The 22309-nt window shown below is 41.6% G+C and overlaps 1 protein-coding gene across 1 annotated transcript in view; it reads right to left on the reverse strand.

The window, feature by feature from the left end:
* The window catches only part of IQGAP1 (IQ motif containing GTPase activating protein 1), a 109016-nt gene that overhangs the window by 41871 nt on the left and 44836 nt on the right, over nt 1-22309 (reverse strand). The window contains exons 6-14 of the mRNA XM_018065969.1: nt 12903-12970; nt 11693-11806; nt 10726-10904; nt 9625-9709; nt 4512-4675; nt 3384-3468; nt 2440-2603; nt 2077-2237; nt 587-711 (exon numbers count right to left, since the gene is read on the reverse strand). Coding sequence (XP_017921458.1) covers nt 587-711; nt 2077-2237; nt 2440-2603; nt 3384-3468; nt 4512-4675; nt 9625-9709; nt 10726-10904; nt 11693-11806; nt 12903-12970 — 1145 coding nt within the window. The remainder of the gene's footprint in view (nt 1-586; nt 712-2076; nt 2238-2439; nt 2604-3383; nt 3469-4511; nt 4676-9624; nt 9710-10725; nt 10905-11692; nt 11807-12902; nt 12971-22309) is intronic.

Raw genomic sequence — 22309 nt, forward strand, 5'->3', positions numbered from 1 at the left:
GACCTGAGTTTCAGCAAACTCCGGGAGGTGGTGAAGGACAGGGAAGGCCAGCATGCTGCAGTCCATGGGGTTGCAGAGTCGGACACAACTGAGTGACTGAACAACAACAATGACAAAACTATAACCACAAGTACAGTGCCTTCCTGGGTTTAATAACTCAGTCTAGTCAATTACTGAAACTGAGGGGGTGCAGGGGACCCCTGAATATATTTTTGGAAGTGTGGTGACCTGGGAACACCAGGTTCAAAGCTGGTGTCTGAAGTGAGAGACCTCTTAGGGAGGACAGTTTGTGCAGTATGATCTAGCTCCAGGCAGTGTCAGAACCTGTTATAACAGCATTTAAAAGTAACACATCACATTCAATTCACCTCCTGAAAAACCTTAGTTCTCTTTACATTCTTCTCCAATTATAGCAGTGGCCTGATGTTTTAAAAATAGACAACCATAGCTTTTTGAGACAGTTAAATGGACAGACTTTTTTGTTTTTTGCAGTTCCCAGAAATCCCCTGGGGCAGCGTCCCCGAGAGGGTGGGGTCACACATGCGTGGCTGGGGCACGGCCTGGGGAGCGGAAGCAGCTCACTCACTCTCGTGCTCCTCCTGCACCACCCGGTTCACGTGGTCCACAGAAGCCTGGATGTCATTCCACGTAATGAATTCATTGTTCTCTGCATGGGCCTGAGCTTTCAGCTTCATCAGCTCATCCAGATACCTGCCCCATTCCCCCAACAAAAGAGAGAAGGGCAACATTAGAAAAGGGACCTGCAGGGTTTTTTCTGTGGATGGGAATAAGAAGACGTGGGGGCACAGGATCCAAGAGATGGCTGAGGAACCCCAACAGTTTGATGTATTCTAGAGGTCAGCTTTGGCACTCAGGCGTTACCCTGAACAAAGGGTAAAAATACAAAGATACCACTAATTCTTAATATCTATATGAAAAATATTTATATTACTTGTTCTAAATTTCAGGTAAGACTAACTCTGGAATCAGAGGCAGCAGCTCAGACAATCCCTCTGAGGATCAGAAAACAAGGTCCTGCACCAGCTAATATACGTAGAAGAGATGACAGGTCAACAAGTCACCACTCAGCAACTCTCACTGAAAGTCTGGGTTTACACAAGGATTATCAGTTGGAGTTAAAAACACTAGACGAATGGTTAATGGGAAACTGGACATTGTGATGGTGTAAAAGGTACCAAAAAAAAAGATTATGTTCTGGAGATGAGGAAGAAAAATAAATACACAATGAAGGGACTAGCAGACTGCCTAATCCAAGGATCAATCTCAGTATCTCTGATGGTGGGGACAAGCAGGTATTACATGCCTCTTAATATGAGAAAATATGAAACACACGTCACCAAAACTACTTCACTGAATCTTGACAAGCCTTTAGACCTGATTTCCAATTTACAGGAATAAAACAAATATTAAGAAGCAACCAAAACTGAAGATGGGACATTTTAGAGGACAATTGGCTCCAACTCTTTAACAAGTCAGCACTATAAAGAAAGGGACAATGCTAGATTTAAAAAAATATCAAAGTGGGGGGGGGGTAAGGTAGAAGGAGGTTCAAGAGGAAGGGGACGTGTGTACTTATGGCTGATTCCTGTTGATGTATGCCAAAAACTAACACAATAAAGCAATTATCCTTTAATTAAAAATAAATAAATTTTTTAAATAAAATTAATAAAAGCTACCAAAAGGACACAATATGGATTGCATCCTGGTTTCAACAACCAGCTGAAAAGAACAAACAGTTTGGGAACAAGAGAAGAAGTAAGAAAACAGACTAGTTTAGAGTATATTCAAGAAGTATTATTGACTTGACAAGGTATAAGAGTGTTATTTTGACTACATGACAAATATCCTCATTGTTTTAAATAAGTGTATTTATAATAAATTTAGGAGTGGAATGCTATAGTATCTGTAATTTACTACAAATCCTTGAGCATAACAAAATGAATTGAAATACGGGGGTGGGTAGGGAACCAAAAGACGATTACAAGGAAGTCCCGATTCCTGCAGGGAAAATAAGAGTGTTGGCTCACAGAAGAGGTTAGGGTCAGGGGCACCCACCTCTGGCAGTTCTCCTCTTCGATGTTTGTAAGGCCTGTCACTGAACTGCTCAGCTGTTTCCACACTGTGTTCATGTCTCCAGATTCTAGTGCCCTGTTGATTAGGGCCACCGATGACAGCATCTCCACCGCAACAGAGAGCTCAGGGTGGGTGAGGCTATGCTGCAGAGAAAGGGAGACGCGGGGAAAGAGTAAGGAAGGACATCTTGGAAGACCCTGGGAGGTCAGACATTTAATAAAAGCACAGGGAGTTAAGATTCTGGTTAAAAAATAAAAGGTTCTGCCTAACTACACCCAGAAGTGGGTATTAAATTCATGTACACTCTTGTTTTGCTCACAAACAGCATGGGTTTGGTGAACTCACCTCGGGACTCTGTTGCTGCAGGGTGGCCAGCTCCTTCTGATAAAGATTGGCGGCAAATGGGTACACCTGGGGCAGCTGGGCTTCAGGGTTCATCAGTTCCAGGACAGTCTTCTCGGCCACACCCTTCTGGATTGCGGCATTGATGGCTGCCACTGCCGCCAACCCTGGGTAGAGAACTCGAGGTCAGAAAAGCCACTGGCTCCCAGAGCCCCAAGGGGGCGCAGACACCAGTCTTCACAGGAGAAAATCGTATTCTGCAGCTAAACTATTAGTTGTGACGTTTGAAGTGGAACTTCTACCTTCAGACAGTGGTCTTCCTAGTCTGAGGATGAACTCAATGGGATGTGAGCCGCATCTCAGTAAATATGTTTTCTTTCCTCTTCTCTTCTCCTCACCCGTTTTCTTTCTGCTCCAACTCCTCCTGCCTGCCACCACTACACTCTACCTAAAACATCCCTCCTCTACATCAAGGAGAGCCTGGCAAAGTCGTCGTCGTCGTCGTCGTTCAGACACTACGTTGTTTCTGACTCTTTGTGACCCTATGGACTAAAGCCCACCAGGCTCCTCTGTGCATGGGATTCTCCAGGCAAGAACGCTGGAGTGGGCTGCCATTTCTTTCTCCAGGAGCTCTTCCTGACCCAGGGATCAAATCCACTTCTCCTACATTAACAGGCAGATTCTTTACCACCGAGCCACCAGGGAAGCCCTAACCAGCCACGTAAGCACGTGCTTAGAGCCAGAGTGAGCCTGCACAGACTCTGGTTCTACTTTTAAAACTGGAGAACTCCTACTGCCACCAAAAGTACCTGGTAGTTGACTGTGGCTAATAGGCTTGGGGTGGGTTGAGGAGTGACAGAATCTACTCTTAGGCCCCTCCATGACACAAAGGCACTCTCCTCCCCTACTCAGCACCTCAGGGGACACACAGTTGAAGTGACTCTTACTTCTCTGATATTCCTGGGCGGCAGTGTTTGCGGCATCCACTCCAGACTGTAGCTCCTCCTTCTGCAGGAGCTCAGCCTGACCACCCTGAGAAAAGCAGAGAACATTCAGGTGAAGATGACTCTGGCCTGCATGTCCAGACCTCACAGTCCTCACATCTCAACAACAGTCGTCAGGGACACTGAGACACAGACCTAAGAGACAGCTCAGGCTACAAGCAGCTGGAGCAGCAGCCCAAACTGAAGGCAAAACCCTTGTCAAATCTGGGGAAGAATGACTTTCCAGATACCAGCACACTTAAAACAATATTTTGCAAAGAACGTCGAAATGTTCCAAGATAAAATCTTTACAGAAGCATTAGCACATTAATGTTGCTTTCTCTGGCCAATAATGGGAATTTATAAAATGTATACTAGTCCTTATTTAGCAAAAAAAAAAAAAAAAGCCCCTTGTATTTATTCTAAAAAATAAAAACCCATAGAGTACAATCCCACACAGTCTACCTACTCTTACCGCAATATTAACTGCTTTCCCAGTGTTAGCGAGAGGAAACTTGTGAGGTGTGGTTTTTTTTTTTTTTAAGTGGAAATTCCTGAAGAACATAAAATTTCAGGTTCTCCCCAGTGGCTTTTGTTGTTCAGTCACTGAGTCGTGTCCAACTCTTTTGCAGCCCCATGGACTGTAGCCCACCAAGCTCCTCTGTCCATGGGATTTCCCAGGCAAGAATACTGGAGTGGGTTGCCATTTCCTCCTCCAGGGGATCTTCCCAAAGCAGGGATTGAACCTGCATCTCTTGAATTGGCAGGTGGATAGTTTACCACTGAGCCACCTGGGAAGTCCTCTGCCCAACAGTTTCAAGCTGGGGATTTAACAGACTTCAAGTGAAGAGGTGGTGAGATTCAGAGGGTGGGCGAAGCTGTTTAAGAGGGGATTTACAACTCTACAAGGAAAAGAGAGCCGAAGACAATGTGCACTTTACCTGAGGATATTAAACAGCTTAATTCACATGTAGGAGAAACAGTTATACTAGTGGGGGGGTGGGGGGGAAGGCCCCACAGATATCTTTACACAACAGCATGAGACTGAAATGGATGGAAGTCAAGCCTTACAGGTGCCACTCAAGAGGTTACCTGTCTCTTCTGCTCTCTGTCACTCAGGAGCTGCTTGAGGTACCAGTCACTGTTCTGCTGCTGCAGCCCTCGCAGGCCCAGTGCAGGTGACTGCAGGATCTTGAACAAGGCTGGTGCAGATCCCTGCTCCAAAGCCAGGTCTATATTTGTTAATGCAGCAAGCACTGAGGAGGAAAAAAAGGCAAATGCTTAAGACAGAACTATGTTAACATCATAGCCGGGAATATTTTTCCTTCCCAAAAACCAGTCTCAGTTCGGACTGGGGAAATAAAATTAGATAGCCTTTCACGTGAAAGAGACACGTGTACCCCAATGTTCACCGCAGCACTGTTTATAATAGCCAGGACATGGAAGCAACCTAGATGTCCATCAGCAGATGAATGGATAAGAACCCTGTGGTACATATACACAATGGAGTATTACTCAGCCATTAAAAAGAATATATTTGAATCAGTTCTAATGAGGTGGATGAAACTGGAGCCGATTATATAGAGCGAAGTAAGCCAGAAAGAAAAACACCAATATAGTATACTAACACATATATATGGAATTTAGAAAGATGATAACAATAACCCTGTATGCGAGACAGCAAAAGAGACACAGATGTATAGAACAGCCTTTTGGACTCTGTGGGAGAGGGAGAGGGTGGGATGATTTGGGAGAATGGCATTGAAATATGTATAATATCGTGTAAGAAATGAATCGCCAGTCTAGGTTCAATGCAGGATACAGGATGCTTGGGGCTGGTGTACTGGGATGACTCAGAGAGATGGTATGGGGAGGGAGGTGGGAGTGGGGTTCGGGATTGGGAACACGTGTACACCCGTGGCGGATTCATGTTGATGTATGGCAAACCAATACAGTATTGTAAAGTAAAATAAAGTAAAATTTAAACATCAACAACAAAAAAGATGGCCTTTCCTGTGGAGCATCACAGAAGCATTAGGTTTTGAGGGTGGAAGAGAACCTTAAAGTCTCCAAGTTCAGAGGTTCCCAGGCTGTTCAGAATTAATGGATTCCTAGACCACACCCTAGGCCTACTTACAAACTTCTAGATGTAGACAGCTTGGCACCAATAAGGGCAGCAATTTAAGAGGCACCAATGATACATGCCTGCATTCCCGCTAAAATGCCGAGTCCTTATCCAGACTGAACTACTACACAGGAGAAAGTGTCTCCCACTGCAATTTGCTACATCTCTAGATGATTCCGTTTAAAAAAAAAATTGTTAAAGCTTACAAACTAGAGTTGATACTTGAGTACCTCCAACCCCTCTTCCCTGTGACAGTCTACTCCCGACTAAAGAGCCTTAGTTCCTTCAAATATTCCCTATACAGCATCATTCTGAATCCCTCCATCATCCTGGCATCTCCTGCCCCTAAGCAGTGCTGAGACATCAAGGCTGGTCTGACCGTGGGGAGCAGAAGGGGCTCTCAGCGCTGCCTCAACATTCTGTACTTCTAGTCATAGAACCTGACATCACACAAGGTCATTAACACATTATCGACAGAAAAAACGCAGATTTCCCTTAATCTGAAAATGATAATAAAGGTACGTTCCTCCTAAGATTCCTCATGAGATTAAATTAAATCATACATGTGAAAGTACTTTGCATATTATAAAATAAATAAGGTATTAAATTGAAAGTCAAAATAATACATTTTCTGATTTCAGAAATGACAGCCCCTGGAAAATCGTAATTATTATTTTCAGCTTCCCTATTTTTAGAAGAAAAAGTAGGGTTCTCCTTCCCATGCCCCATCCAGGAATGAACATCTAATCTTATCACCAAAGTAGCAAAACAAATCAATAATAAAATACTAAAAATCAAAATACTGGGGGCATAGCAGTAGTTATCAGTTTAAACTGTTTTCATTTGTAAAAAAAAAACAACAAAAAAGAAAATTAACATAAGATGTCATAAAGAAACCAGTCCAAGAAAAAACAGTCTCAAACCAAAACTAATAAATAACACCAAGAGGTAAAAGGGCGAAAGGCTAGATTCCTAAGACTGTTCCCCTCTTCCCAACCTTCTCCCCTACGATTTGGCTCACAGGTCACCACAAAGAGGAGGTGAGCAGCTCTCTGAATCATGGCTGCAGGTCTACGTGGCCACTAGCCAACTAACCAAGCATTTTCCCACCACAAGGACCAGGCTGTAAACATGCTGTAAACATAGCCAGGAACAAAACAAATAGGTTGTCTCCATCCTCAGGGAGCTTCTGTAGTAGTGGGGGACTGAAAATACAAGCAACACAGGCTGGTAACAACCAGGCTTCCTCTCTGTAACACAGAGTTTCAGATGATCCATCTGCAAAGGCATCTAGTCATTTATGCCTTTACTGGAAAGGTAAACTTACTATGTACATAAATATGTAAATATTTAAGTGGATATTTACTAATACTTATACTATAAAGTTTAGAACAGGGGTTCCCAACCTCCAGGATCTAATGCCTGATGATCTGAGGTAAAGCTGATGTAATAACAACAGAAATAAAGCACACAAGAAATGTAAAGCGCTTGAATCATCCTGAAGCCATTTCCCACCCCCACCCCCATCACCCTGGTTCATGGAAAATTTACCTTCCATAAAACTGGTCCTTGGTGCCAAAAAGGTTGGGGACCACTGGTCCGGAACATTATTCACATACTTTCTCCCACTATGCTTTAATTATCTAATTTTTCTTATCCTACTTAACAAAAAAATAAGAACTCTTTCTCATTTGTAACTATTTGGCCTGCAGCTTTCTTCTGGGGCAGCATAATGGCTTCACTGCAAGCCCTAGGGAAAAAATCTTATCTATAATTACATTAAGATAATTCTTGGGACCTAAAGTCCCTCTGTCTTCCAACGTTCCCTTGTCTCTGACTTTCCCTACTGCTAGGAAAAGACTGTCCCTCTATTGAGAATTCTGCCTTATCCTCACCTCCTTATCTACCCTAAGAACCCCAGTGAAGGGTCATGTACAAACCTTGAGGAAAAGTCATCATTCTTTTCTTTACTCTATGACTGTATTTCACACGTCTCTGGTTGCCTTGAAATTATTCACTGAATTGTTCTAGCCAAGTTGCCCTGAAATTATGCATTTGCCTACCTTCCTCACTGAAACATACCTGAGGGAAGTTTTACTATTTTGTTCCTTTGACCATGTAAGAACAATATGCATGGAACACTTCCAAAATATACACATACGTTTCTTTCCTTATGAGTTTATAACTAACTCTAACACAGCCAGGTATAGCAATAAAGGCCCCAAACAACATAGTAGAGAAAAGTCCCTCAGTAAATGAAAGAGTATTTTATGCAGTGTGTACAGCAGGAAATGTGCTAGACTTTCTTCTACAGAGAGAACTGAGCGCAAGGACATTCTGGTTTACCCACACGTGAATGGAACTACAGCTCTATTCAGAAAGCTATTTATCCTAAAGGAACCAGAATGGAACAAAACACACAGACTCCTGGTCAGGATTTAGAACTCTCTACCATAAGGAGTTGGCAAAATCTATAAATTCTCACCAGTTATTCAGAGCATTAGTACAAGTAAGAAATTAGGATCTCCAAAGAACAGAGAGGACCCTGATGACTATTACTACTATTATTATCATCTTGATCAAAATAACATAAGGTCAAGTCTGGTTGAATTAAACAAGGTTTTCTTTACTTCTTTCAGTGACTCTAACTCTATGCTAGGAATTATGAGGATTTAAAAAGAAGCAGAATTCATAAGTAAACTCAAGTTAAGTCTGCTAAGCTGCTGCTAAGCCGCTTCAGTCGTGTCCGACTCTGTGCAACCCCAGAGATGGCAGCCCACCAGGCTCCCCCATCCCTGGGATTCTCCAGGCAAGAACACTGGAGTGGGTTGCCATTTCCTTCTCCAATGCATGAAAGTGAAAAGTGAAAGTGAAGTCGCTCAGTCGTGTCCGACTCTTAGCGACCCCATGGACTAGAGCCCACCAGACTCCTCCATCCATGGGATTTTCCAGGCAAGAGTACTGGAGTGGGATGCCATTGCCTTCTCCCAAGTTTAAGTCTATACAGATGTAAAAAGCAAAACAAAAAAAGACAACAGAGAATTAAATACAAAATCGTGTGGTTAAGCATACAGATGCTGTAGGAGATGTGAAAGGCAAGTACATTGTGAGCTAGGATACATGCTGAGGTGAGAACTGAGCTGAATCTTGAATGATGGGTATAATTTGGATGAGGTAAGAGATGAGGCGTGAGGGCATTACAGTGGGGCAGTTACATGATTAACAACAGTAATGATAATATTATTGAGTGTTTACTAAATACGAGCCAATTAACATATATTATCTCATCACGCGTATAATGATTCTATGCCACAGGTGCCCAGTTCCCACAGTGATTAATACAAGGGCAAGAGATCAAATCCCAGGTCTGAACAACTCCAGAGCCACTCTTCATGAGTCATAAAATGAACACAATGAACGTGGGAGATGAGTAGGCACATGAGTATCTAGAGATTTGTATGCATGAAACAGCGCATAAACAGCTCCACGAAGCCAGGGAACAGCGTTTGACTGGCAAGTAATAAGAAACTGATGCAGGTTCTTTTGCAAAAGAGAGACTAAATTAATTCAAGGAATTAATTTTTCAAATTAATTTTTGTGTAACACATACACAAAAATCAAGATGAACAGGACAACCTCATTTCTGTTTAAATATGTTTTGAAGGATATGTTAAAAATACCAAGCATGGTCATTCTTAGGAGTCTAATTTTTTATTTGTGGCTCATTTCTGGATAACTTGTATTACTCTTTAAAAGAAAAACAAAACTAGTATTACTTTAAAAATAGAAAAATAAAATCCCTCTTCAGATTTAAGTGTCTAACACAGGGTGAAAAGAGTGAAACTGCAGCCAAAAACTCCAGTCTGTGAGTTACAACAGAAGAGCAGGGGGGGCGGGGGGCGAGCTGCCTGAGGACCATGGTAGCCCAAAGAGAAGACACAGGAACACAAAAGACAGTAAATAGGCAATAGTTCCTAGACAAACCCACAAATGCCTGATACAAACTTAAACCATGAACAGATCCACAGGCCCATTATTCAGTGACATTCCTTTAGAGGCTTGACAGGGGCACATACTTACAGTTGACCTTATTTATGTTGCCTTGAATTTCAGCTTGAGTGAGCAGTTCCTCATAAACGTCCCTTTCTCTCTCAGAGCTTTCTGTCTGAAGATGAATAAAAGGTGTAGCTAAATTAGCTGAGGTCTCTAGGAAGACCACAGAAATACACGTATTCCTCCCCCACCACGACAGAGTCAAGAGCAAGGAAGGGTGTGGCTTAAAATCCTTAATAAAGAACAAAGCAGAGTGCTACCTGATTGTGACCAAAAACATAGAAAGGAGATCCACTCGTAAGTAACAAGCTCAAGGGGTTCTTCCAGAATCCGGCAGGAGACACTGGTGAACCCTGCCCTGCTCATCTGGGAGCCTGAATCCTTGTCTCAGACTAGATGTCAGAGCCTCTCACAGGTTTGCACACAATTCAAGAAGAAAGTAGATGTCAACATAGAATCTAATACTGAAAGACTACATATTGGTAACTCCATTTCATTTATGTAAAATTCCAAAAAAGATAAGCTGAAGTGATAAAAAATAGACCTGGAGTTGCCGGGGTCAGGGGTGGACAGAGGGAGGCAGTAGAGGTTGACTCTGAAAGGGAGATATGGGAACTTTGTGGGTGGTGGTCACATATCTGTATACACTGGTCAAAACTCATCAAACTGTACACTTTACATGGTTGGGTTTTATTATACATCAATTAGTATCTCAATTAAACTGATCTTTAAAATGGAGTCATATTAAATAATGAAAGACTGTAAATCAGTTGTGAAAAGTGAAAGTCGCTCAGTTGTATTTGACTCTTTGTGACCCCCATGGACTATACAGTCCATGGAATTCTCCAGGCCAGGATACTGGAGTGAGTAGCCCTTCCCTTCTCCAGGGGATCTTCCCAACCCAGCAATCGAACCCAGGTCTCCCACGTTGCAGGCGGATTCTTTACCAGCTGGGCCACCAGGGAAACCTGAGAATACTGGAGTGGGTAGCCTATCCCTGTTCCAGCAGATCTTTACAATGCAGGAATTGAACTGGGGTCTCCTGCATTGCAGGCAGATTATTTACCAGCTGAGCTACCACGGAAGCCTCTACAGATCAATTAAAAAGAGCAAATGTTCCATTTTTACCCTGTTTTTAGCATTTGCCATTTTGTCCTGTTTGGCCTGGTAAAGTATGTCCTGGTAGGTAGAGGCCAAGCATTCTTCAAGATTCACAAGCATGGCATTGGGATTTTTCAAAGCTGTGAAGGTGTCAGCTGGAATTCTGTGGTCAATAGCTTCATTAATGGCAATAACAGCCGCATGTACTGAAAAAAAAAAAGAATTCAAAACACAGAACACTGAGGTTATATAAAGTAAAGGATGTACATTACACATTCAAACACGGCAATCCCCCAGCACAAACAGAGGCTGCTTTTTCATAGACAGAGGGGTTAGAGGAATCCCCAGATCTTGTTAGCCCTGTCTTTTCCCTAACACAAAAAGTCACAGCTATGCCTATAATCCATATCTGAAATGCTCAACCTGGAATCTTACGGGGAAAACATTCAGTAAGGGACTTTGCAGGGAGCATGTGAGCGTTTGTTATGGAAATGTTCACCCTTAATTATCATGTAAACTCCATTAGAAGATAAGAAACTAAAAAAGGCATTGAAATGTAAAATTTGCTTTCTAGTGCTTTTATTTTAATCAAACTTATTTGATTTTTTCTCACTTATTTCCAATTAACAGCATAGACAACTGTATAGCAGTGTTTGAAACTATATCTACTGACCTAAAGAAAGAAGTGTTAGTTGCTCAGTCATGTCTGACTCTTTGCAACTCCATGGACAGTAGCCCACCAGGCTCTTCTGTCCATGGGGATTCTCCAGGCAAGAATACTGGAGAGGGTTGCCATTCCCTTCTCCAGGGGATCTTCCCGACCCAGGGATCGAACTGGGACCTCCTGCATTGCAAGCAGACTCTCTCTTTACTGTCTGAGCCACTAGACACCTGCTGGCAAAATGCCTCATGTCCAAGACCACCATTATAGTATTAATCATTGAAAGCAGAAGCAACAACTCCGCTTGAACCCATGAAATCACTCTCTTCTTACATGCAGCTTCATCCACTGACAGCTCATTAGCCAGAATACCCCCAATCTTGCTAAAGGCAGGCATCTGAATCCCATACTTCTCCAGTTCAATCTTCATGTTGTTGATTTCTTCTTCTACAGGAAAGAATGAAGACCCAAAGGTAAGCACCTTTTCAGGCCTTAGAAGGAAACAGATTCCTTAACCACAAAATGTACTGGATAAAAAATGATATCTAACTCTTAGGGTTGCCATAAGGATTTAAATGAGATAATATACGGAAAGCACTTAACCTGATACCTGGTATATAGCATGCATTCAACAGACACAGGAACTATTACTAGTACTGTCAAGAGCATCAGAAATACCCATAACATGAGAATGGCTCTATACAGGATAGTTTTCCCAAACTGCTACTAATGGGATTTCCTCTAATGAACTTATGAATGGAGTAGCTTTACAGGACCTCGAACAAGGAGTGAATCACAAGCCAGTTATCTTAGTCTTTATAATCCAAGTCACTAGCTACTACTAAACAATTTTGTGTCTAAGGCCAGAAGCCAAATGATAAAGGAAACATTTTAAGGTTTGGCCCTTGCCCCGAGTCTGGGGAACAACTTCTCTGGAAGAAAAAACATCATAGATAAAAGCTGTATTACCAATTTTTAAAACTTCAAGGCCTATAAAATAATCACCAGTTCAAAAAGATTTGAGTCTATTTTACCCTTCGCCAATATTCCCCCTGTTCTTTTTCTCCCCAAGCCCCCATCTCTTTAAGGATTTGACTATAGCAAATATACACAGAAACACCCACCCAAATAAACTAAAGGTTTAAAATTAGTAAATTGTCATCTTTGTATCATCTCACCACCATCACACCACTTCGTCTGCCTACAAATGGTGCTCACCGGAAGGGAAGGGGAAAGACTGCCTTAAAGCTTTTCTCACTGTACGCGACCATTTAATATTAGATGCTAACATTCTTTCTAATTTAGATAGAAGAAAACGGAGACTTCTCAACCACACCATGTCATAACTGAGAGAACAGAGCCTGAAACCCCAAGTCCTGTGTTCCTTCCACCACACCAGGGAAGCAGGTTCCTCATGCTTTTTTTTTAACTCTCTGCTGGCACAGTGTTTTTAAAGGCCCGCATCTTTAAGATTGGTACAGTTGACTCTCCAGGCTATTTCCACATAAATCAAGCACTTCCCGCCAGGTCTGGAACTTCTTACCTGTGAAGTCAACCTTTCCGTACAGATCTTGAATCTGAGGAGCCAGGCCTAGTTTGAACAGGTACAAACTAGAAGACATAATACGCAAAAGAGTCAGGACTCCCAGCCAGATGTTCTGCTGCTCTAAAGCCAAAGGGGAAAACCAGCATAAAGAACAGAAGCATTCTGAACACGGAGACTCCCAGGACTCTGCCATATTACACTCAGCCGCTATGATACTTTATCTCAGAGCCTTCTTTTAGTTTTATATAACAAGGAGGTCCTTAAAAGTCACCTAATGTAATGCAAAAAGCACTGGGCTGGGACTCAGGAGACACAAGTTTAAGTCCTAGCTCCAGGACAAATCCAATAAGCAATCAGACATTAACATAAATGTTATTATAACAAATATAAGTGAAGTCTCTTCCCTTCTGTTTAACTTCCTGTGATCAGTAAGTTTTAACTGAAAAGACGTTTTAGAAAAGTCTCATGAAAATGACTCAGCAAATCTTACTTAAGCTGAAAGTTTAATTCAGGTACTTTAAGAGTTTTACATAAAGTATATATCATAAATCTTTACTCTTTAAATAAAAATCTCCTAGACTCTAAGCCCCATGAAGTCAGGGTCAATAAAAGTCTTGTTTACCAGTGGCCTACCCAGAGCCTGACATATATTAATAAATAATAATCAATATTTCACAGATGGATGAATGTCTATAACTATGAATCAGATTAACCAGAGACTAAGGCTCTACCAGCTCAGAATAAATTAGATCAGAAAACCACTCCACAGGGATTAACATGAGCAAGACATTGACAGCCTAGTAATAAGAGAGGAAATAAAAAATATCTAAGAAACAAACCACAGAAACTCAACAAAGTAGCCTACAGCATTTGCAGATACTCTCTACATCCAAATGTTATCTAAATACAAACATGTATCACGTACACTGCATTCACAAAACTGATCAGCATCCAAACTGTATAAGATAAACCCAAATGCATACTCAAAAAAATCAAGTATTCTGAAAACACATTAGAATATATACATCCACAGTAACCAATCATTTTCTCAGGTAAGTACAAATACAAATGATACATATACAATTATGGGCTTTTCTTTTCAATAAAATGCTCGAGATGGAAATAAAGTTCCTCTCTCCAAAGATTTTACATTATTCAACACAGTTTCCAAAGTCAAAGAGCTAATAACTTTCTGGACATGTAATATGCTTCTTCATGTACTTTCCCTGTACAGTATGTTCCATCTGCATTCTAAACTGGTAAAAATATTTTTCTCCAGAAACTTCTTCCTCTTTTATTTCTACTGTAGAACAAGAAAGTGGTTGCCACACTTCAACAAAAGCTTGAGCATGTTACTTTCACAGCCCCAAAAAGAGTGCGTTCCTAATGTCTTCAATGATAATCAAAGGCATCACAATGCTATCACTAGTTGCTGTAAAAAGCAGAGAAGGGAAGCTGAAAGCAGATGGGCATCATCTTGCTTTTATCTCATTTTAATTACTAGGAATATTTTAAGGACATGCTGGAACTATAAATGGAATCATAATGGCCACTTGGGTCCTCTTATTCAGCCTTGAAAGCGCTTAGTTCAGTTCAGTTCAATTCATTGCTCAGTTGTGTCCAACTCTTTGAGACCCCATGAATCGCAGCATGCCAGGCCTCCCTGTTCATCACCAACTCCCGGAGATCATTCAAACTCATGTCCATCGAGTCGGTGATGCCATCCAGCCATCTCATCCTCTGTTGTCCCCTTTTCCTCCTGCCCCCAATCCCACCCAGCATCAGAGTCTTTTCCAATGAGTCAACTCTTCTCATGAGGTGGCCAAAGTACTGGAGTTTCAGCTTTAGCATCATTCCCTCCAAAGAACACCCAGGCTGATCTCCTTCAGAATGGACTAGTTGGATCTCCTTGCAGTCCAAGGGACTCTCAAGAGTCTTCTCCAACACCACAGTTCAAAAGCATCAATTCTTCAGCGCTCAGCTTTCTTCACAGTACTCTCACATCCATACATGACCATTGGAAAAACCATACCCTTGACTAGATGGACCTTAGTTGGCAAAGTAACGTCTCTGCTTTCGAATATGCTATCTAGGTTGGTCATAACTTTTCTTCCAAGGAATAGGCGTCTTTTAATTTCATGGCTGCAGTCACCATCTGCAGTGATTCTGGAGCCCAAAAAAATAAAGTCTGACACTGTTTCCACTGTTTCCCCATCTATTTCCCATGAAGTGATGGGATCAGATGCCATGATCTTCATTTTCTGAATGTTGAGCTTTAGGCCAACTTTTTCACTCTCCTCTTTCACTTTCATCAAGAGGCTTTCTAGCTCCTCTTCACTTTCTGCCATAAGGGTGGTGTCATCTGCATATCTGAGGTTATTGATATTTCTCCCGGCAATCTTGATTCCAGCTTGTGTTTCTTCCAGTCCAGCATTTCTCATGATGTACTCTGCATAGAAGTTAAATAAGCAGGATGACAATATACAGCCTTGACACACTTCTTTTCCTATTTGGAACCAGTCTGTTGTTCCATGTCCACTTCTAACTGTTGCTTCCTGACCTGCGTACAGATTTTCAAGAGGCAGGTTAGGTGGTCTGGTATTCCCATCTCTTTCAGAATTTTCCACAGTTGATTGTGATCCACACAGTCAGAGGCTTTGGCATAGTCAATAAAGCAGAAATAGATGTTTTTCTGGAACTCTCTTGCTTTTTCCATGATCCAGCGGATTTTGGCAATTTGATCGCTGGTTCCTCTGCCTTTTCTAAAACCAGCTTAGGTGAGGTTATTGATATTTCTTCCGGCACTCTTGATTCCAGCTTGTGCTTCTTTCAGCCCAGCGTTTCTCACGATGTACTCTGCATATGAGTTAAACAAGCAGGGTGACAGTATCCAGCCTGACGCACTCCTTTTCCTATTTGGAGCCAGTCTGTTGTGTTCCATGTTGCTCTATGTTCGAAAGCACTTAAACTCACAGCTGAAACTTAAAAATCCTAACAACAAACATCACTTTCAGTTTTTGTTCCTGGCCTCCTATGCTTGCTTTCACAAATAAGCTATCAGCTACCTATCACAATCAGCCTGTAATTGAGTTCAGATTTCTTTTCTTTTTTTTTTCCTAATTAAGTTATACTGTATAGCAATGAGAAGCTTGTGTCAGCCTATCTGGATTCTGATTATCATCAACGACTGTGAAAGTGAAAGAAAGTGAAAGTGAAGTCACTCGATCGTGTCCACTCTTTGCGACCCCTATGGACTATACAGCCCACCATGCTCCTCCATCCATGGAATTTTCTAGGCAAGAGTACTGGAATGGGTTGCCATTTCCTTCTCCAGGGGATCTTCCCAACCCAGGGATCAAACCCGGGTCTCCTGCATTGCAGGCAGACGCTTTACTGTCTGAGCCACCAGGGAATACAAATCAGTGACTGTACAGTAACCTATGAAAAAAATCACTATGCTAATCTCAAAGATCACTAACAAATGCTCTTAAACACAGAAGGTGATGCGGAAACAGAATCTAGTACAGGCCCACATCCTTTACCTAAATTCTCTGGGCCAAATACTAATTTAGGATTTCTCAGAAAAGTTGTACAGTGTATGCAGCATTATAAAACACCCCCAACAACTCTTGGGGAAGCACCCCTAATCAAATACATTACCTTTTCTGCAGAAAAACATCTGAATAATCACATTAAGTAGATATACATTCTATGTAATCTCAATTAATACTGATCAGATCTTGCCAACAAATGAGTTTGAACTGAACCAAAATTCAGAGTTTTTAGCATGTTTTCTTGAATTTAAGATAAAGGATTATGGGCCAATTTAACCCCAAAGTGAATTCTTAAAAAGATAAAGCATGTGGGTAGGGAACGGAAAGGAAGTATACAAATATATCTGGAATAATGGAGAAGTAGAGTCTTACCTGAGAGTGGAGTGTAACCTATAAGAGTAATTTAGTCTGACTTAAGAACAGTGAGTACCTCAGGAATAACGCCAGTCAAGACTTGGGGCGGTGGGGGGGTGAGGACAGATGGCAGGAAGGGGGAAAACAAGGAGATAATGCTTCTTTATCACTATTGATCCAAAAGGGAAATAGTGCCTCACCCAAAACAGGTTAAGTGGAGTGAGGGAGCGGCCTTGAACACAGTCCTGTGAGGGTAAACAAGAGCCTCAAGCACTTAGAAATACTTCCTACATATTATTAAGAGTGGCCAACCCACCCCTCAGGAAAAACAGGGAGGAAAGAAATTGTAAATCACCAACCAGGACACACTGCTGTGTATATACTTTCTAAGCACGAACTGCCTATTGCAGAGAAATAGAGAACAATAGCAGGCTTCCTCCCTTTCTCATTCTGATTCCATCATGAGAAAGGCACCGTTAGTTCTTCAGTCTCTCTTCAGGGGAAGTGAGGGCCTGGGACCCAGGTTACATGGCAGAGAGTCATAGCTACAGGCCTAGCAGAGAGGAACTCTGCCAGCTTAGCTTCTCTGCCTGCCAACTTCAGATACCATGGTGGGTACTGCCTTCACAAGATTAGCAACACTGACAGGCCTCACGGAACCCTGAGCCAACCACAGCGCTCAGAATTAATCTGATTTTAGCTCAGACATATACATCGGAAATGGCTACATTCTGAAAATTCTCTGACTTATCACCTATTCCTGAACAATGTTCTTAAATCCTCATTTTATCATTGTCTGTCCAACATTATGCCATGTACCTTTGAGAGAAAAAAAAAAAGTAATGCATGACTTCTGTCACAAGATGCTAATAAATATAATAGGAAGAAAAGATATGAAAGAAGGAATATATAAGTAAACACACACAAAACAAACAAACAAAAAATCCAGAGGCTTAGAAAAAGATAAAAGCTGTCATTGGAGAAACTTCACCGAGAAAGTGAGAACTGAACTGAACTGTGACTGGATAAGCAGAGACAAACATGAAGAGCCCTTTGATAAAAACAAAGTACCATTTCCTTTTTCACTGACAGGGCACAAACTATCCCCTTGGGCTGGAGAAAGGGAGGGAGATTTGTTATAATGTATAAGTTGGACACACACATTTATTGTGGTTATATACCAGGCATCTAAGTACTAACAACACAAAGATAAAGAACAAAGGAAATACTTCTTGCCCCAAAGGAGTCCACAAGACAGCCAAGCAGAAACAGTAACCAGAGGACAGTGAAAAAAGTAAGATAAGTGGAGTGAGAGGTATGTTCAGTTCAGTTCAATAGCTCAGTCATGTCCGACTCTTCGCGACCCCATGAATGGCAGCACGCCAGGCCTCCCTGTTCATTACCATCTCCCGGAGTTCACTCAGACTCACGTCCATCGAGTGCATGATGCCATCCAGCCATCTCATCCTCGGCCGTCCCCTTCTCCTCCTGCCCCCAATCCCTCCCAGCATCAGAGATTTTTCCAATGAGTCAACTCTTCACATGAGGTGGCCAAAGTACTGGAGTTTCAGCTTTAGCATCATTCCTTCCAAAGAAATCCCAGGGTTGATCTCCTTCAGAATGGACTGGTTGGATCTTCTTGCACTCCAAGGGACCTTCAGGAGTCTTCTCCAACACCACAGTACAAAAGCATCAATTCTTCGGCGCTCAGCCTTCTTCACAGTCCAACTCTCACATCCATACATGACCACAGGAAAAACCATAGCCTTGACTAGACGGACCTTAGTTGGCAAAGTAATGTCTCTGCTTTTGAATATGCTATCTAGGTTGGTCATAACTTTCCTTCCAAGGAGTAAGTGTCTTTTAATTTCATGGCTGCAGTCACCATCTGCAGTGATTCTGGAGCCCAAAAAAATAAAGTCTGACACTGTTTCCCCTGTTTCCCCATCTATTTCCCATGAAGTGATGGGACCAGATGCCATGATCTTCGTTTTCTGAATGTTGAGCTTTAGGCCAACTTTTTTGCTCTCCTCTTTCACTTTCATCAAGAGGCTTTTTAGTTCCTCTTCACTTTCTGCCATAAGGGTGGTGTCATCTGCATATCTGAGGTTATTGATATTTCTCCCAGCAATCTTGATTCCAGCTTGTGCTTCTTCCAGTCCAGCGTTTCTCATGATGTACTCTGCATAGAAGTTAAATAAGCAGGGTGACAATATACAGCCTTGATGTACTCCTTTTCCTATTTGGAACCAGTCTGTTGTTCCATGTCCACTTCTAACTGTTGCTTCCTGACCTGCATACAGATTTCTCAAGAGGCAGGTTAGGTGGTCTGGTATTCCCATCTCTTTCAGAATTTTCCACAGTTGATTGTGATCCACACGGTCAAAGGCTTTGGCATAGTCAATAAAGCAGAAATAGATGTTTTTCTGGAACTCTCTTGCTTTTTCCATGATCCAGCGGATGTTGGCAATTTGATCTCTGGGATCTCTGGTTCCTCTGCCTTTTCTAAAACCAGCTTGAACGTCAGGGAGTTCACGGTTCACGTATTGCTGAAGCCTGGATTGGAGAATTTTGAGCATTACTTTATTTATTTTATTTTTTTTTGAGCATTACTTTACTAGCATGTGAGATGAGTGCAATTGTGCGGTAGTTTGAGCATTCTTTGGCATTGCCTTTCTTCGGAATTGGAATGAAAACTGACCTGTTCCAGTCCTGTGGCCACTGCTGAGTTTGCCAAATTTGCTGGCATATTGAGTGCAGCACTTTCACAGCATCATCTTTCAGGATTTGAAACAGCTCAATTGGAATTCCATCACCTCCACTAGCTTTGTTAGTAGTGATGCTTCCTAAGGCCCACTTGACTTCACATTCCAAGATGTCTGGCTCTAGATTAGTGATCACATCATCATGACTATCTGGGTCGTGAGGATCTTTTTTCTACAGTTCTTCTGTGTATTCTTGCCACCTCTTCTTAATAGCTTCTGCTTCTGTTAGGTCCATACCATTTCTGTCCTTTATCAAGCCCATCTTTACATGAAATGTTCCCTTGGTATCTCTAATTTTCTTGAAGAGATCTCTAATCTTTCCCAATCTGTTGTTTCCCCCTATTTCTTTGCATTGATCGCTGAACAAGGCTTTCTTATCTCTTCTTGCTATTCTTTGGAACTCTGCAATTAGATGCCTATATCTTTCCTTTTCTCCTTTGCTTTTCACTTCTCTTCTCTTCACAGCTATTTGTAAGGCCTCCCCAGACAGCCATTTTTCTTTTCTGCATTTCTTTTCCATGGGGATGGTCTTGATCCCTGTCTCCTATACAATGTCACGAACCTCATTCCATAGTTCATCAGGCACTCTATCTATCAGATCTAGGCCCTTAAATCTATTTCTCACTTCCACTGTATAATCATAAGGGATTTGATTTAGGTCATACCTGAATGGTCTAGTGGTTTTCCCTACTTTCTTCAATTTAAGTCTGAATTTGGTAATAAGGAGTTCATGATCTGAGCCACAGTCAGCTCCTGGTCTTGTTTTTATCGACTGTACAGAGCTTCTCCATCTTTGGCTGCATAGAATATAATCAATCTGATTTCAGTGTTGACCATCTGGTGATGTCCACGTGTAGAGTCTTCTCTTGTGTTGTTGGAAGAGGGTGTTTGCTATGACCAGTGCATTTTCTTGGCAATGCTAAAGGAGCACAAAGATGGTAAGTAGCTAATTCTGCTTCAGAAGGAAAAAGCAAGAGAAGATACTTATAGCAGCATCCTGAGGTGGCACCCGGGGAAGAGCACAGGTTAAACCAGGGAGAAAAGGGCATTTTAGGCAGAGGAAACAGCAGAAGCAAAGGCATGAGATACCAGAGCACAGATACACGGGAGGGAATGACTAGAGGTGACACTACAAAGGAATCATCAAAGCATTTTATGAAGTGTCTGGTAAGATGAAGGCTGTTCTGGAAAGACAGCTCTCAATGCAGCCTAACAGATGGACCAGAAGGTAGAGAGCCTAGGGAGGGAACCTCTGAGGGAGTTAATGCATCCATCAGTCCACACAAGAGGTCTACCAGCCCTCAGTTACATTCTCTCTTTCAAGGGTTTCATGCTGATTTCAGTGATACCCAGGGTCTGGCACACATTTGATCAAGAAACTGGAGACAGCAGGCTTCTTGTACAACAACAACATTATACATACATTTATATATACAATTAACATTTGTTAGGTGCATACACAGGATGCTATATAAAAAGAACAGCCCAAGCAAAACGAAATCTCATAGTCCATGTTCCTTCTTATACTCACCTACTTGTATCGTCTTCTGGTTTAGTCCTATGGCCATCCAGTAAATAAATCTAAGCCACTCTGAAATACCAGACTACCAGTACCTGCTCCCCTCCCATCCTACCCTGCCCCCTCCAGACAGATCACCTCCTCCTTCCAATTTAGTACTGTGTTCCTTCTAAGGGCTGAGGACCTGAAATTAAGTCATCTTCCAAATTTACTATGAAACTGAGAAAAAAATTATACCTTGTTTCAATTCCTATTTATTATATTTACATTGTCATAAAAATTATTTAAGGAACAAATGACTTGTCAAGGTCCTAGATAACTGAAAAAATTATCAATCAACCATTTGATAATTGCTGGTACTATGTTACCAATCAGTATCAAGACATACAGTATTATGTTCAGAAAGACTCACAAACTTAAGAGAACGAACTTATGGTTGCTGAGGTGGAAAGAGGCGGGGAAGGTATAGTTCGGGAGCTTGGGATGGACATGTACACAAACTGCTATATTTAAAATGGGTAACCGACAAGGACCTACTACATATATAGCACACGGAACTCTGCTCAGTGTTTTGTGGTGGCTTGGATGGGACGAAGCTTTGAGGGAGAACAGATACATGTATATGTATGGCTGAGACCCTTCATGTTCACCTAAACTATGACAACATTGTTAATTGGCTATACTCCACTATTGAATAAAGAGTTTAAAAAAAAGACACAGTGTATTTTGTAATTCAGTTTATCAGGTTGAAACAAAATGGTAAACAATAAGTTTTCAAATATATATAGTTTTTTATAATTTTAAGAGATTTTAATTTAAAAGAAAGGGGCTCTATCTCAAATGAAATGCATAGTTCAGAGAGATATGGCTGACATAATAATGTTACATTAATTTCAGGTGTATAGCATAATATGATCACCATAGTAAGTCCAGTTAACTTCCATCACCATACATAATTACAATTTTTTTTCTTGTAATGAGAACTTTTAAGATCTACTCTCTTAGCCACTTTCAAATACATAATACAGTATTATTAACTATAGTCACCATGGTGTACCTTACATTCCCGGGACCTGTTTATTTTATAACAGGGAGTTTGTACCTTTTGACCACCTTCACTCATTTCACCCACTCCCAAATCCCCACCTCTGGCAACTACCAATCTGTGTTCTATACCTATATACTGCTTATTCTACCAAGAAAACCCTATTA

The sequence above is a fragment of the Capra hircus genome, chromosome 21 (assembly GCF_001704415.2).
Source record: "Capra hircus breed San Clemente chromosome 21, ASM170441v1, whole genome shotgun sequence".
NCBI lineage: Eukaryota > Metazoa > Chordata > Mammalia > Artiodactyla > Bovidae > Capra > Capra hircus.